The following is a 17,194-nucleotide window of genomic DNA, read 5'->3' on the forward strand; positions in this document are numbered from 1 at the left end:
TTATTCTGAATTTGTTATTAGTCGTTATGAACTATTATAAAAATAGAATAACTGCATAAATACCATAGAATTTGACTGAAGAACGCACACATTCATGCAAACAAATACAAATTGAATGCAGTTGTTTTTTGTACAGATTTATATACCAAATAGTCTGCGCAGCAGATGCCATTTTTAACAGATAAATTCTCTCCACTGGCTTGAAAAATATATTTATCTCTGTAAATTGTGCCCCTTGAACACACATATGTGTTTCCTTAGAAAAGTAGATGCCAAGTTGAGTATTTACTTCTGAGTGAGGACTCAATCTATAGAGAATTCGAAGGGATAGTCCTGCGTTGGAGCGGACTCCAAATTAAATCCATCAAAAGGGTTTTCTGTTAACCAATTGTCCACAGAAAACCAGGGGTCATACCAGGACGTCGTGCTCTCAGTGTCGGGTGTTGTTGTCGGAGCTGTGGTGGTGGTGGTGGTGGTGGTGGTGGTACTTTGAGTTGTGCTCACTCTGCCTCTCAGTCTCTGTAAGCGCAGTCGGCGTAAGCGCAGCTGTCGCAGCCGTCTCATTCGTTCTGCTCTCTCAGGGTCAATATGAGCCTCTCCTGTTGGTACAGTTGGGCTCGGTGTGGTCAATACCTTTTTGGTGACCAGTCGAATTGGTCTGTTGCCGTTAAGCGCCATAATTTTCTTGATTCGGTCCCAGTTGGATTTGGGCAAAGTGAAGCTACACGGAGAAGCCCCGGAATCGTATCCAACCATGCAAAGTCTGGTCTGTGGGGTGTAGCCGTCTGCTTTGGCAGTCACCTTGTACTCACCGGGGTTCAAGAGGCGCCAGTAATCACCACCTGGAGCTAAAATGTAACAATGTTTAGGATTGGGAAACTGTAAATGGGAATGAAGCCAGTTATATGAAGTACCTGTTCTGACGTCATGCCTAATGCCCTCCACTGTGACGGTTGCATTGGCCAGAGGGGTGCCTTCTGTATCTTTTACCATACCTTTTATACCTCTGTTAACCTGTAACAGGAAATAAAGTTTTAAATACAGCATATTATTATTGTTTCTTACAATACAAAACAAAAACACTAAATTATTTAATGGTCCTGTTCTTACTGTTTCTTACTGTGGTAAAAAGCTGCTATACCTGTTCTATAAATGAGAGCAGAGCCTCACGGTTGTTCTCCCACTCCAGAGGCAGTTCACTTTCATGGGGAAACTTATCACATCCAAGGAAAATGGACAGCTCAAAGCAGTTGGTGTGGAGGTAGCTGAAGTCATTCATGCCTGTGGATGAAAGGAGAGAAATTGACCTCACGTTTAAATAGACATCTCTTGTTTTCAAAGTATAGAATTAATGTTTTTTGTGAATATTTATAGCTGTCATGTTTGTACTATATAAGAGTAAATGTATTGCAATAAAATGGTTGCACATCTGACAGAAATCCATATATGAAATTATGAACTAATGTTTCATAAAATACTTCTTTTTTATTTATTTTATGATGCCATATAAGAACTGAAGTTATTGCTGTATGATAGTGATTCAAAGAGCTGGGGTTATGCAAGCACAGACTTTTTCCCATTCCTATTGGGACTGGGATATGTTTGTTTAGTTTAGTCCTCAGTGCCTGATGCAATAGTGTTATCATGCTACTAAAGTTTCAAACTATTTAGATAAGAAAATCGTACACTCAATTACACCACAGTGCACAAGTTGTGCATTAAGGAACATTGAACATGCACATACTGTCGCTTTTACCTTGTCCATAGTCAGTAATCAAGATTTGTACAGATTTGGTCATATGCTGTACTTGATATCTTTTAGCGTCGGAGCCAGACATTTGTCCCAGGATGGGCTTAAGGGGTGCTGAGGTCTTCCTTGGGGGTGTTCACAAAACACGCAATTTCCGGGGCATTAAACTGCATGGTTCCGCCCCCTCCCTGATGCTTTTAATCACGAGTATCTAGTTTAGACACTGGTTTAAGTATCTGGGTAACATTTTTTGACAACCCTAATGCACTTCTATGTTATTTGAATGTCTGGATTTTATGTCTCTAAAGTTACTCTAGTGTAGTTCTCTCATTAGTGTGTATATTTTTGACCCTATAAAGCCCTTACTGCCAACTACTGGCTTCCAGCTGGCCCTGTTCATGATGCCTTGTCCCGCGGTGATGTCATCCCCATGGCATGAACCTCTGTAGGTCTCTGTCATGGTCAAATGACTGTGGGCGTACGACATTGCCAACCAGCGAAACATTGCATCGTCTGGTGTTTCCCGTAGGGCGCCCTGATTCTGACGCTGGATACGGGCCCATGTCTCCTCATTCATCTCCGCATTTATTCTCCATCGGCGATTGTCAGCCAGCTGCACATATTTACACACATGCTTTACACATCAAAGTGCTGAAGAGGTAAAAGTAAGGAAATGTTGCCACACTGGACTCACAGAAATGGGCGGTCTCTGCATATCGAAGGGGTACACCACCATTTTTTCTCCTCCTTGTAAGTTTGCTCCTAAGACAAATGGGTTGCGCTCCATCCATGAAATTATTGCTTTTGTCTCCATAGCAACCTAAAGGATGAGTACAACAAATGATCACTATGAGGTTTACATCACTCCTCAATAGCAGTAATAGCAGCTTTGGCAAAACTTCACAAGGGATGACCAGAACTTGTGTTTTCTATCTATGTTCAAGAACACCTCTGTTAGTCATCTATGTGTCGTTAAACCTTACAGAGCCATTGAGATAGTTTTCTGGCATGGGGATGTGATGATTGGGCACTATTCGAGGGACCCATCCTCTGTCCTCTGCTCCCCAAAGGATGCTGCTAAGATCTGGGAAGTTCTGGAATATGTCATATCCTTCCTCTGTCCAGTGGCCCAGTGCCCAGTTCCCCATCTCAGCGCCCTAGAAAACATGACCCTTTCTTTGAGCAAGCGGCAACACAGAACAAAACTCCATTTCCCACTTTTGGTTTACATTTGGCTTACCATTTCAAAGGCAAGTTCATATGCATCGGGGTTGAGTGAGGGCACGAGATGGATCCGCACTCCATCCACCAGGCGGCGCACTCTGGGATTGTCGTCATTGTACTCTTTGCACAGAAACTGCATTAGCAAAAGAAGTAACTCTCTCCCCAGTGCCTCGTTTCCATGGAGACCAGCTGTATAGCGAAACTCTGGTTCCCCTGATAACATGGATTTAAATGTAGTTGTCTTCTTTGGTCAATAGATCAGTACAAAACAGAGACAAAATGATGTTACCTGTCTCATGCTCTCCTGGATTATCTGAAATTTCCATGGCATACATCTTGAGTCCCTGCGTGCTTTTACCAATATTGTAGATCCTGGTGATATTGGGACACTCTTCATTTATTACTTTCATCATCTGAAAAACAAAGCAGTGTTTTTTTTCAGCCGATGCTTGGAAATGTGATTGGCAACTTTGAACAACAACCTGTCTCATCTCTTTGTAGTTGTGGTGTCTGAAGTCCAGGTCATCTGATGAACTGACTTCATTCTCACTTTGGTAGTTGCCTAAAACAAATATTCTGTCACTGCCTCTTGTTTCCTCACATCAAGACACATTGGTTAGTGTGTGTGCGGTACTGACTTGGCAGCTGACAGGCCAGAATCTCTGCTCGAAGACACAGGCTGCCATTCCAGCTTTGAGGAAGTATTCGGACGTAGCGAGCCACTACAGGTGTAGCAAACTGACTCATGACTGGTGTGTCCTTATCCACATTTCCATAAAACAACTGAAACAAAGCAGCATAAGTATATTTAGTTAGATCAACAGACTTGATTTGGACACACTGTTTTGCATGTTTTTCCTCACCCATTCTGCATAGCCATCATGAAGCAGAGTCCAGTCACGGCTGTCATTGCTGAAGGCCACAAAGTAAGAGGACACAAAGTCCTCGCTGGTAATGCAGTGAACAAAAGACATTATCTACAGAGATGGTCCTTGTTCTTGTGTTAACCAAAGCTTAAATGTTTGTATGAAGGACATACTCACTGTTGCTCTGAGTTCCTGCCCTGGGTGATCACACCAGTAAACTCAACTTCTTTGCGAGCGTCAACCTGAAACCAGTGGTTTTTGTCTTCAGCCTCAGCACACCATGCTCCTCCATACATGTCATCTTCGCTTTCAGAGCCCTGCACAAGTCTTCCTGTTAATCGTGCAGAGATCTTAATCTTGCTCGGTAAAATGAGACTATGGCACCTGCATGTTGAGGCGGCCCCTCTGTGCAGCAAAGCCATGATGTGATTGTGATGAAGCCAACAACTGGTCGTCGTCCACACGGTGAGACTCCAGGCCTAAAGGAGGACACTCTGGCAGAAAAAGACACACGTTTGCTTAAAAAATCAGGAGCACCTAACAAGACTTCTCCCTGGAGACACATGCAGCAGTTTACGGTTTCTTAATTGCTCTCAGTGCAAAAGTTAACATTTTCATAGAACTCACTTTTGGGCTCCACTGGGACAGGAGCCTGTCTGAGTCTCTCCTGTTCTTCCTCCTCCCACTGCTTCTGCAGTCGCTCAGCTTAAAGGACATATGGGAAATCCATGTGTGTCAGAGGAACATGGCTGTGCACAGTGTAAACACTTAATCATAAAATCACTCAGCACAACCTGAGTTTCCTCATGCAGCTATCTGAAGGAGGGCCTGATTTAACAAGTTACTTCCTCATTCACACGTGTAATGGGTGCAATGTTTAAAGGACGATCAACGCAACTTTTTATGAAACAGGAAACTCATGACCCTGCCTGAATAAGAATTTAACTTGTGATTCAACTTGTGTATTTTTCTTTTGTGAAACAAGCTTTAAAGGGACTATACAGAGTTTAAAAATGTTAAAATGATGTACTTTCCTCCCCCTACATGTTCCAGCCATGTCCTAATGTGTAGAATGAGCTCAGACCTGTTCACCACAACTGCCTCTAAAATCCTGCACTGTCACTCTGTGATCCAGCAAGTGACTTGGGGTTTTATTTCGTTTTATTGTGTGCTGTGTTTTTAGTGTGTTTTTATATTGGTTTTATCTTTGCAGTGCATTTTAACTTTATTTATAGTTTTTAAGGACCCGCCCTCGTCACATGCTTTTACCACCAGTTTTTATCACATGACTTTACCCCAATCCCCGAGAGGCAATAATCACAGCACCTGTGTCTGGCGGGAACGGGGAACAAACAAAAGGCGCACGGTGGAACGAGAGGAGAGACAGACAGAGAAACGAAAGCAGGACGAGCAGGAGCAGAAAGGCTGCGGCGCACCACCACCACACGTTGGAGAGCAGGACGGCACACGCATCGGGGACTACGAGCACGCTGGGACCGCAAGTGTTACGAGGCGACGTACACGCAGGGGCAGAGGAGAACTCTGCCTCCAGTGTAAGTACCCTTTGGGAACGTAGTAGCACTTGTCGGATAAAGCTAGCCGGAGGATATGATTGGTTAGAACTTTTGACTGCCGCTAGTTTTGTCCGCGTAGGTGTCTCAGCGTGCGGAGGACGGGAGCCAGCCGGGAGGGATCGAGACTGAGTGAAGGAGTGTTGTGACGCTGAACACACGCAGGGGCAGAGGATAACTCTGCCTTGTGTGTAAGTATTGTAGCGACACTCCACCAGCGTAGCCTAAGGCCTTATTGTCTCGGACCCCCGTGCTGGCGTATGCTTTGCATTTACAGGTGACCCGGTGCGTGTGACCAGAGGATCCACTCCCTGGGCTGAGCGGAGCAGGAGCACTACATGCACTTTACTGTGGACGGTGCCCTTTTAACGCAGTTTTATTTATTTTTTTAGCCCACCTTGTTTTTAATGGACTTTTAGCATAACGTTTTTACCTGTGGGCATTTTTACTGTTTTTAACCATTCTGTAATAAATTTTAGTGCACCTGGCCACTCTTCTGTCCTCCTTGGTAAACGGTGTGCTCTCACCCGGTCATTTCACCCCCTTTCCGTTACAGTAGTTATTTTTCTGGTTTAAGTTCATCCCACTGCACACACCTCCATAGCCCCCCCCTTCTCTTACAAAACGTGTTACTTCGGGTCTGAATTGCCGTCATGCATGAACTTAATATACAGTGCCTCTCGAAAGTATTCATACACCTTGAACTTTTGCACATTTTGTCATGTTTACAACCCTAAACATAAAGATTTTATTTTGATTTTTTTACTGAACGTTCACACACAAGTAACCGACAACTGTGAAGTGAAAGCAAAATGATACATGATTGTGTTATTTTTTTTAAAATAGAAAAGTGAAAAGTGGGGCGTGCATAAGTATTCATACAGCATTTTCTGAGTGCATTAAATTGTCTTTATAACATTCCTAATGACTCCAGAATGTTCACACCTTGGCCTAACGGTTAAATAGAGGCCACCTGTGTGTAATCTACTCTCAGTTTAATTTCAGCTGTTCTTTTAGGCCCTCAGAGCTATGGTCGGAGTGTATTGGTCACTAAACAACATCATGAAGGTCAAGGAGCACCAGAGAGGTCAGGGATAAAGTTCTGTAGAAGTTTAAAGCAGCGTTAAGTTATACAAAGATTTCCCAAGATTTAAAAATCTCCTGGGGCACTGTTCAATCCATCATTCAGAAATGGAAAGAGTATAGCACCACCGCCAACTTACCAAAACACGGTCGCCCATCGGTAAGATATACAACCAAGTGCCCCAAGATAACTCTGGAGGAGCTGTGAAGTCCTGCCGCTGAGCTGGAGGAATCTGTACATGGGACAACTATAAGTCGTATCTACACAAATCTGGCCTTCATGGACGAGTGGAAGAAGAAAGCCATTATTGAAAGGAGGCCATAAGAAATCCTGTTTGAAGTTTGCTGGAAGTCATATGGAGGACACAGCTCCATGTGGAAGAAGGAGCTTTGGTCAGATGAGAACTTGAACTTTTTGGCCCAAATGCAAAACGTTATGTATGGAGCAAATCTGACATTGCTCATCGTCCTGAGTGCACCATCCCCAATGTCAAATATACGGGGAGGAGCATCATGCTGTGGGGCTGCTTTTCCTCATCGGGGACTGGGAAGATTGTAAGAATAGTTGGGAAGATGGATGGAGCCAAATACAGGGACATTTTGGAGGAAAATCTGCTGGAGTCAGCAAGAGAACTGAGGCTGGGGCGGAGATTCACCTTCCAGCAGGACAATGACCCTAAACACAAAGATAAATCTACAATGGAATGGTTCAATAAAAACATATTAATGTGTTAGAATGGCCCAGTCAAAGTCCTGACCTAAATCCTATTGAAAATCTTTAGAATAATGTGAAAACTGCTGTTCACAAACGCTCTCCTTCTAATGTGACAGAGCTTGAGTTGTTTTGTATAGATGAATGGGCTAAAATGTCAGTCTCTACATGTGTAAATCTTGTAGAGTCAGACCCCAAAAGACTTGCTGCTGTTATTGCAGTAAAAGGGGGTTCCACAAAGTATTCATTCATGCTGTATGAATACTTATGCACGCCCCACTTTTCGGTTTTCCATTTTTTGAAAAATAACAGAATCATGTATAATTTAGCTTTCACTTCACAGTTGTCGGTTACTTGTGTGTGAACGTTCAGAAAGGGTTGTAAACATGACAAAATGTGCAAAAGTTCAAGGTGTATGAATACTTTCGAGAGGCACTGTAGAAGGTGCAGTTACACGTATGACCTGAGGTGGCAGTAGTGAGTATACAATGGCCAACTTGCATCTAGCCTCTTTAACGGTGCATTATGGAACTTTTTGTGCCAAAACAACAGCAACAAAAAAACAACTTGCTATTTGTGCGTAATTGACCATTTTGTGACCCAATGGCTGTATGGGTGGTTAGCATGACGCCTTTATTTTCAATCACGGTGGTCTCTACAACGCTCCAGGATCAATTGTTTTGTAGGTTTTCTGGTGGGAGGGTCCGTCAGCAGCGAAAACTGACCACAAACTCTAAGAACAATTGATCTTGGAGCATCACAGAGGCCACTGTGATAGAAAGTAAAGGTGCCATAGTAACCACGATAAATTTGATCAAAAGAGGACAAAAACTCATATGGAATGTTTGCACTAACCTTTTTCGGCCTTCTCCTTTCGAGCTCGCTCTTCCTCCTCTTCTTGCTTTTTGGCTGCCACTGTGAGACAGACATAGTATTCTGCATGACAATATGGCCTCATTACACTCAGTTTATAAAGAGATCAAACTTACGGTCAGCATAGTCATATTCTTCATACCATGGACCAACAAAAGGAACAGCAGTTGTTTCTTCTAAAAAAAGCAAAAAACAAAAGTTTATAATGTGTTGATTTAGTAGATTTCTATTACGTAACGTACCTGGTATGTAAATGATGACCTCTGTTGGGATGGTCTGCTTCTTGTCAGCAGCAGGCACTACGTATGAAAAGCACTGCTTTAGAAATCATCAAAAACATGAGTCCTCTGATAGTGGCTTATCATTATTTCTTTTCTTCACAGAAAAGCTAAACCATTAAAGGGACTATACAGAGTTTATAAATGTTAAACAACAATGTCCTAATGTGTAGAATGAGCCCAGACATATTCACCACAACTGCCTCTAAAATCCTGCACTGTCACTCAAAAAGGTGTTAATTCAGTCCGAAGTGCCGTCATGCACGAGCTTAATATAGAAGCCGCAGCTACACGTATGACCTGAGGTGGCAGTAGTGAGTATAAAATGGCTAACTTGCATCTATCCCCTTTAAGAATAAACAATAACGCAATAAAACAATAGAGTCCTGTCACCATTTAAGACTATAAAAAAGTATCATTATTTTTTATTTATTTCTCATTTTGTGCAAATAGCCGCATAATGTTTACCTTTTTGGTCCCATAGTCAGTGATAAAGGTCTCTATGAACATTTTTCTAGCGAACATAATACAATCTAAAAAGAAATAAATCATTTTAAAAACATTACCGAGATCGGGCTCCTCGGGCTCTTCCCACACCGGTGACTGTGTCGGCACAGCTTCACTCACTGAAGGAAGAAAAAGGAAAGTTGTCTTTCATTTTAACGTGTGCTTGTGTTAGTATTTGACTGGTCCCTTCACCATGTACCTGTGTGGTGGCTGTACTGAGTGGTGACCGGCTGCGTCCTCTCAGTGGTCAATCGGACGTTCAGTTCTGTGGTGGTGCTGGGTTTCCTCGAGGTCTTAGGCTTTTTGGTGGGTTTCGGTGCTTTGGGTTTTTTTGTTGGTTTGGGCTCCTTGGGTTTTTTGGCCTTCTGTTTCTTAGCTTTGGCCTCCTTCTCCGCTGCCTTCTGTGCCTTGGCTACAGACAAACACAGACTAATCAGGCACATAGGCCACACATTATGCTGTCCAACAAACTGTGCGACTTTTGCGTAGGAAAAATGAAATTACAGATTAGAGATGTGTACACCCCTCTTTATCCCAGCAGCCTACCCTGAGCATTGACAGCTGTTTGTCTTCAAATACACTTGGAAATAGACTGGATTTTCTGTAACGGAAATAATTACTCACCGAAAAAACATTACTCTGACAGCCAGTATTTGGCTAAGTCTATTAAAGTCTGCTTATTCAGCCCAAACCTATAAACAAGTCTTTACATTGTTGCGGACACATGAGGTTTTGAGGGGCTTAAATCACCTTGACAGTAAATCATTTTGGCTGCTGGCTTCATGTTGTGGTGGTTTTGCTTCAAGCGATGGAAAGTTTAGTGTAACATCAGCACTATTAACCACTACAAACAGGGCTTTCTCGTAAATCCACTGCTCCACATTGGGAAAGACAGGAAATATTTTAGTTCTTGCTCATATTTGCCTCGATGGGGCCTGTCTGAACATTAAGGCTTGTCCCTGTATAAAAACAGCTTGTTTAAAAGCACAAGTTAAGAGGAATAGAATTTATCCGAAAAATGTTGAACTACCAGGAAAAACAAACATGTATCTGTTTGTTTTGGACATTATTTATTTGCAACAACTTTATCAGAATGCTGTGCTGCAGACTTAACTTTTAACATCATAAATCACTTACATGCCTCTATCTCCTCCGGTGTTTTCTTCCTCTTTGGTTTTGTGTTCTTCGGTGTTTCCTGTTGTGCTGGTTCATCAGACACAAGCTCCGTCGTCAGACTTTGAGCTCCACTCACCTGAACCTGACCTTTGACCTCTGTAGGCTTCAGATCTTCTTCAGTATTATCCAGGGCACGGCACAAGGCCAGTGCCAGAGCCAGGACCGTCAATACGTGCGCCCTCATTTCTCCAGATATTCCTCAAATAGACGACTGGAAGAGGAGCCTTAATGCAGCAGAAAACCCCCAATGATGTAGGACAAGCTCAGTGTAACATCTGACCTGCAGATGGACACTTGGATTGCTTGTATGCAGAAGAAGTCCTTGGAGATCAAAAGAGAAACCCTGCAAAGCTCCCTCCTCAGTGGTGCATGAAAAGGGAACAAAAGGCTAAGGGCTGGAGTCTTGAAGCACAGTTTTGGCCCTGTCTCGAGCACAGACGCGTCCTGGTCCAGATTCACCTCTCTCCCTCATGGCCCTGCACCCCCTTCCCTTCTTTCAGCAGAGGGGCGGAGTCTCTGACAAAGAGACATTCCACTGGCAGAAGAGGAGGTGGGAGAGAAGGGAAGAACACCCCAACAGGCTGCGACCATAGACGGTGCGCTCCGACGGCACAAATGAGACAGAAGCCAAATTAAAATGACGCACAGAGAACACACTGATTTGAGAATGTGCCGTGAGACAGTTTCCATTTCAGTCTGTGGGTCTACGGCTCTAGTATTGCACGCTCGAGTGCTCTAGTAGTTGAACTGTCTTCTCCAGATGTTTATGTCTGAAAATATAAAACAAATATGCGCAAGGAGCCAAGACTTTGTTATCTGTTTAACCTGATTGAGTCAAAAACATCAACTTTATCACTTGAGGTTACAAAACATGACATGTCTTTAATCCCGTGAGCTTTCCATTGTTTTATATTGTGATTGACACATGTCGGGTTAAACATTTGTTCTTTCCTGCCATGTCAATTTTTAATCAAATCTACAACCACATTCAAATCTTATGTATACAATAGGTAACATGGAATTGATTTAGTTAGTCATTTTATGTGATAAAAACATTACATTCTAAGTGATGGCGTATCAGCCAACTTAAATGAATTAGATTTAATATTGTTTATTGTCGAATGCTTTACCTGGCACGCTCTATATTTTCATGTCCCTGACCGTTCGTGACAGAATACTACCACAACATATAAAATCTATGTTACAAAATTACCTACTTTTGACTTGGGGCCAGTGTATGATTTAGGAGTGGTCATGAAACCGTCGTGTTGCGTTAGGAGTGAAGTTGAACCTGGTTGCTGTCTCTTTGGCCTTGAGGTTCAGCTCCCCTGTAGTATTATCTCCCCTCAGACGCCTCTGTTTTCTTTCCCTCCATCTGTTTCCAATAGCGAGCGTGTGTGGAGGTGGTTTTAGATGTGCTGCAGATGTGAACATCCCCTTCACAACGTCCCCCACAAATGTGTATCAATGTGACAAGTCCTTGCACTTTACTTTTAATACTTTTATCTCTACTGTCGAAAATGTTACGTTATATTTACAGTATGTTTTTTTTCTATCTCAACATTGCAATGAAGATAAGAACAATAACCAAATGTACTTTTGTGTTTTTTTATTTGTACTGTTTGTAATTGATGTCTTTGAAACAGGTCTGTAGGAAAGGAGACACACAGGGCCCGATCTTGTGTTTCTAAACGCAGATTATAGAGTCGACTTTACCGCTGACGAGGGGCGCACTGACCAGCTCCAGACCAGCTCCAGACCAGCTCTAGACCAGCCCCAGACCAGCCCTAGACCAGCTCCAGACCAGCTCCAGACCAGGTGCCTTAAGTGGGCAGTATGTGGGCTGGACAGACACCCAAGTCCAAATGGTTATGTTGAACAACCCTGTTCCTCCTACCAGACTCTTTCCATGGCCGGGAAGGGGCGAGGGCATGAGGAGGGGGGTTGTGGGGGGGGGGGGGGGGGGGTAGGCCTATGAATAAAGAATAAATGAGAAATAATTGTACGTGTGTTATATGTTTTTGAAGGCTTTTAAAAAAACAAGGAAATGATCATAAACCAAAGGATTAAATGTTACTCAGCTGCAGTGCTACCACCACTACCTTCTACTTTTAAACTTTACTACTTTATCTACTGTTTCTCTAGGAATAAGATCCATGTTGCTGATTCATGAACTTAGACACACCTTTTATTCAAACCTCAACAAACAAAGAAATGTCTGTAAACCTGCCAATTATTAAGTCCAAAACATTTTCTGACATTGACCAAAGTATACAGGGATTGTGATTTTGATTACATTTTCATTCATTGCCCAGCAATAACATCTGGATTATAAGCGAAGACCTGTTTATTGAAGTATGATGGTTAAGAAATCAATGACCACTGAAAGTTATATTAATGTGTTTATTATCAAAATAATTTAGCTCATATTAATCATATAGTCTGATGAAGGGCTGATTTGATGCCCGAAACGTCACTTTTGCGGTGCATGCATGCTGTTTAGACTTTTTGCATATGCGTGTCTGCTTAGCTTTAATACATATTAATCACTCTAATAAAATCATTATAATACAAAATATTATTTCATATATTATCATATACAGTGACATTCCATTATCGGTAGTAGTGGTAGGACACAAGTGGCACATGTGTGAACATGGGGAACGGAGTGCGCTGCTTACAGTACAATGGGCTGTACGAGGTAAAAGGCATGAAGCCACATTGGTCATCCTCTGCATCATTGCCCTGCTGCCTCTCCTTCTTCCACTTGGTACGCCGATTTTGGAACCAGATCTTCACCTGCATCTCAGACAAGTGCAGGTGGGCAGCGATGGTGTGTCTCTCCAGTACTGAAAGGTAATGGCACCGCTGGAAGCTGTGCTCCAGAACCTGAAGCTGCTCCAGGGTAAATGCAGTGCGGATCCGACGACGCTTGTCCTTCATTTGTGTCGTCTTTGGGTCCTGGTCTTCCTCCTCTGGGCTGCTGCCGTCATCTGAGGAAAAATGGCCCACACAGGGCTTTGGTTCTTCGTTCCCACATGGAGTTTGAGGCTCTGAAGAAACAAGGACACTTGATTATGATAGAATTATTCAGATATTGTATTACCACTAAATTAATAACTGACTAGAATTTTACAGCATTAGGTTAACGTGCAGAGTTTCACATTATGGCAACTACAAAATCAGTCTTACTCTCTTTGACCAGTTGAGTTTATCAGAAATAAAATGTATTCTTCTTGGCATTAGTATCACCATGTTATTGTTTTAGGCTTATAAAATAATCATGTCTTTCAATATGATTCAATTTTATCCATAAGTAAAATCGTTAATGACAAAGGCCAAGTGAAACAACACAGTTCACATCATTTCGAAATAAAAACAATCAACAATCTGAAATAAAAAAAAATCACCTTCAGAGGGTCTTTTGCGCGTGAACTTGCTCGGGTCCAGGATGTCCTCTACGGAGAAAGACGTCTTGTGCGTAAGCGGCCCCGTGACTGGCTGCATGTCTTCCTCTGCCCTCAGTCGCGCTGTGACATGGAAGAGCCACTTGTGGCCATATATATAGGATGGTGCCAAAAGCCATTGTCCGTTTCACCTCATTCAAATCGGTGTGTGAAATAAAACGGTACCAATCAGTCAGTGCCATTTCAGCAGGGACAGACAGACACGTTCCGGCCCCGTGGGACCCCCGGGCGGCACTTGGAAATGTAAATTTGGCCTCTCAGTTGGAGGGACACGACGAGGGTTATTTATTGCCGTGCATCTGGTTAAAATGTGCCCCATTCTTCTTTTTCGTGTTCGTTATTATGGCTTAGCTTGTCATTATTGGCAATTGTGAGATTTTACGCTGGTCGGACACGTGAACCCGCCTTGTGATGTTAATTGATGCGTTCAAAGGGAAAGTGTGGGCCAGTTGTTCGTCTCTTGTGTGTTCCTGTTTCTAAAGCGCTGTGTTGTCACTACAACTTTATTGGGCTATAAAATTGACCATGTTTTTTTTTTTTCTTTGACCAGAAAATCAACAACGTACTTTTTTTTAGAAAGTAGAAATATTAGAAATACATTAGAAATACTTTTTTTTTTTTTTTTTACTTTTAGCTCAACAGAGTGTCATTTCCATCACACTCTGCAAACAGAATGCAGTATGAAGAAATGTCTTTTATGCAGAAAAGTTTATTGTGGAAATTACAGCGTGTGATTTTACGGCAAAATCTCCCCCTAAAAGCTTGTTTTTTATCCAGTATGAACAGACTAAGTATTCACGTGATCTGAGCCAAAATGTTAGATTAGGTACTTACCTTTAAGCTCAATTAGTTCTCTAGCAGGTTTTGTTTAAGTATGAAAACTCTGAGACTATTAGGCCAATTCGCTGCTAAAGATTCAAAATGCTCATGTGTAAACTAACGTATAATGTAATGAGTTATCACTCACAAACAATCAGATTCAACATTAACTAGTGCTTCACAGTATTCAGTACTTCTAATGGTAGTCGGGGCCTTTTGTTTTGTCTTAACCTCTTATCCCCCGCCTGGAGAGTGCATTCTCTCCGGTTTGAAAAAAGGGTCAAAATAATGACAAAAAAGCAAAAATAGATCCACAAAAAAGTGATAAAAATTACAAAAAGTTAAATAAATAAAAAAGCAACAAATATATATATATATATATATATATATATATATATATATATATATATATACCAAAAGTGACAACATGAGGATCTTAGATCTGTTTCGTAGGGCTTAGCTTTCAAATGAAGCGTTACTGTGGCCAACAGGCTGTGAGCTCCAGTCGAGAAGCTTTTAGATTTGGGTAAAGTGGAAGTGGAGAAAATGCACTTGATTAAGGCAGGGGGTAAGAGCTTAATCAATTTTGATAAGACACAAATGTATTTAAACTGGGCCTGTAGTTTATACTGTACATGGCTTTACATCTCCATGAGTCAACTTTAACTCCTTTAGTTTATTTTTTTTCAGTTCCAGTCATGGTTTAATCCCAATTTAGATTTGTTCTAGTCCTGTGCAAAACCAAATAATTGATGAGGAAGTGCTTTTTGTGAAACTTTTGAGGACCATGTTGGTCCCCAACTGGCAGACCTGGGTCCAGATCTGGACCCCAAAGCCTATTCATCCTCTCAGTATACTTAATATCTAAGGCTGAATTAACACATATCTGAACAATTGTAAAAACATTTAAATAAGATCAAATGTAATGGCGAAATGATTTAAAACGGATTGATTCATTAATCAGTTCTATGTAATGAGACAACATTTAGTTAAGTTAAGTTTGCAGACCTCGAACTGATTTAGTTGGGGACCCCTGATGTAGACTATAATAACTTGGCGCGCCATCTGAGACTGATAAAGGCATCCTCAAATTCAAATGCGACACTATTACACTGATCTCTTCCTGCGTTTGTCCTGAGCTTGTCTAATAACAGCTCTGTTAATTCACAAAGCAGCGTAAAGGCCAATGTTTAAGACCTCATTACAGTTCATGTTGAGAGAGGGTCATTGGTCACGGAGTAGAGTCTCATTCAGATTGTAAATGATCCACCCTGTGTGTTGCAGTGACAGCTGCTCGACTCCAGCAGAGTAAAACAGAGCGGAGGGAGGCCGGCCAGTGGGACAATTAGCAGATGTTTGACCCTCTCTGACCCCATGCTTTGTGAACAGGACAGACTGAAGTCAAAGACACAGAGGAACAGATGAGTTGAGATGTTGACAAAATAATGACATTTCTTACACTTTTATAGACACATGCTTGGGAGAGAGAAAGGGAAAGAGGGAGAAAAATGTATTTGAGTGAAAACCCATTGTCAAGCAGTGAATGTTGGAGAGTTTAGGACCACTGCAGTCATCACCATTATAAAATCACTTGAGTGCCAATAATTGTGGCACACATTTTGTGCAAGTGTATATATTTCTCGAGGATGCTGTATTTCTAATGTTTCTAGTTTATCATTTCATTTTTTTCAGATGAGTGGCAATTGATCTATGGCAAAACACACACTGCTCACTTTGTCATCGCTTTGGGTCTCATGGTTTAGTGCCTACGGCACAGAACAAAGAGCGAAGAAAACATAGACTATTATATTAACAATGACTTAAAGGTCTTTTATCGTAGCTCTCAGGGGCCACAGCCTCCCCCTGCTGTGAAAAGCGTACTGGCACACTTGTCTTTGTATTTGTGAATGGTTGGTGTTTGAATGACCCCACAATCTTTTAAATAACATTTGACTTTAAAATCTCCATGGGGTGGTCTCAACTGACCACATAGCACTTACTGCTTTCCTCTCTGTAAATAGCAAAAGCAAATTAGACAAAAGACATTTGCACTTGTAAGCACATCCATGAGGGACTTGGAAGCATAATAAACAATGGTGGACTCACAGGTAGAGTGTGATCTCACCTGTGACTGTCCTTGTAACTGACCTCTGTTACTGATCTCTGATTTTTCAGAGAATATGAATGATAACACAAAAACTTTACAAAAACAAAAACTTTTTATCACTCAGTGGTTGTGCGAAGCCATTTACGGTCAAACTGAGTTTGCTCTTTTAAATCATAATATAAAAAAGAAACTACCAAAATTACCCTGATCAAAAGTTTACATACCCCAGTTCTTAATACTGTGTATTGCCCCTTTAACATCAATGACAGCTTGGATTCTTTTGTGGTAGTTGTGGGTGGGCCTCTATATTTCCTGACTGACCATTCTTTTTTGCAAAATGTCTCCAGTTACTGTAAATTCCTAGGCTGTCTTACATGAACTGCATGTTTGAGATCTCCCCAGAGTGGCTAAATGATATTGAGGACGTTTGAGCACAACTGTACATTGAGGCATTCTGCTGGCATGTTGATCAATGTGCACTGTCCTAATTCAAATAAATAAATACTTAATAGTAATTAAATAAATATATTTAGTATTTACTTTGCTCTGAAATGACACTGCTGTTTTTTCACTCTGTGGTTTAATATCCATCTGGCATTTGCCAGCATGTACATGTTGATTAGCTTGGTTAAATTTATAATTTCTCCATATTTGTGGTGTTTATAGCAATAAAGATCAACATTATATGGTTGGATTCCTGCTCAGCCACAGAAATATACACAAAACAATAGGATAAGTGAATTATGTAGGCTTACAGTAGG

At 41.7% G+C, this 17,194-nt stretch overlaps 2 protein-coding genes across 3 annotated transcripts; both read right to left on the reverse strand.

Moving 5' to 3' along the window:
* Window positions 1-4: 4 nt before the first annotated feature.
* On the reverse strand, window positions 5-10,833 carry aebp1a (AE binding protein 1a). 2 transcript variants are annotated; one of them, XM_079582878.1, is made up of 20 exons: window positions 10,002-10,832; window positions 9,064-9,276; window positions 8,924-8,983; window positions 8,322-8,378; window positions 8,196-8,255; window positions 8,062-8,121; window positions 4,468-4,545; window positions 4,225-4,334; window positions 4,018-4,157; window positions 3,838-3,922; window positions 3,613-3,757; window positions 3,457-3,536; window positions 3,264-3,387; window positions 2,991-3,187; window positions 2,734-2,907; window positions 2,445-2,570; window positions 2,117-2,363; window positions 1,142-1,281; window positions 915-1,014; window positions 6-848 (listed from the first exon to the last, which is right to left on the reverse strand). In XM_079582878.1, exons 1-20 carry the CDS (start codon window positions 10,222-10,224, stop codon window positions 304-306), a joined length of 2,964 nt encoding a protein of 987 aa, XP_079439004.1. In that variant the 5' UTR covers window positions 10,225-10,832; the 3' UTR covers window positions 6-303. The 2 variants fall into 2 exon arrangements, with proteins under 2 accessions (XP_079439003.1, XP_079439004.1); XM_079582877.1 differs by having other exon boundaries at window positions 5-1,014; window positions 10,002-10,833.
* A 1,820-nt stretch (window positions 10,834-12,653) lies between these two features.
* pnx (posterior neuron-specific homeobox) lies at window positions 12,654-13,547 on the reverse strand (the record flags this gene model as incomplete). The annotated part of the gene is made up of 2 exons (XM_079551410.1): window positions 12,654-13,093; window positions 13,451-13,547. The coding sequence occupies 2 exons, from the start codon at window positions 13,545-13,547 to the stop codon at window positions 12,654-12,656; spliced, it is 537 nt and encodes a 178-aa protein (XP_079407536.1).
* Between the last annotated feature and the right edge of the window lie 3,647 nt (window positions 13,548-17,194).

Source organism: Gobius niger (assembly GCF_951799975.1).
Source record: "Gobius niger genome assembly, chromosome: 2".
Taxonomy (NCBI): Eukaryota; Metazoa; Chordata; class Actinopteri; order Gobiiformes; family Gobiidae; genus Gobius; species Gobius niger.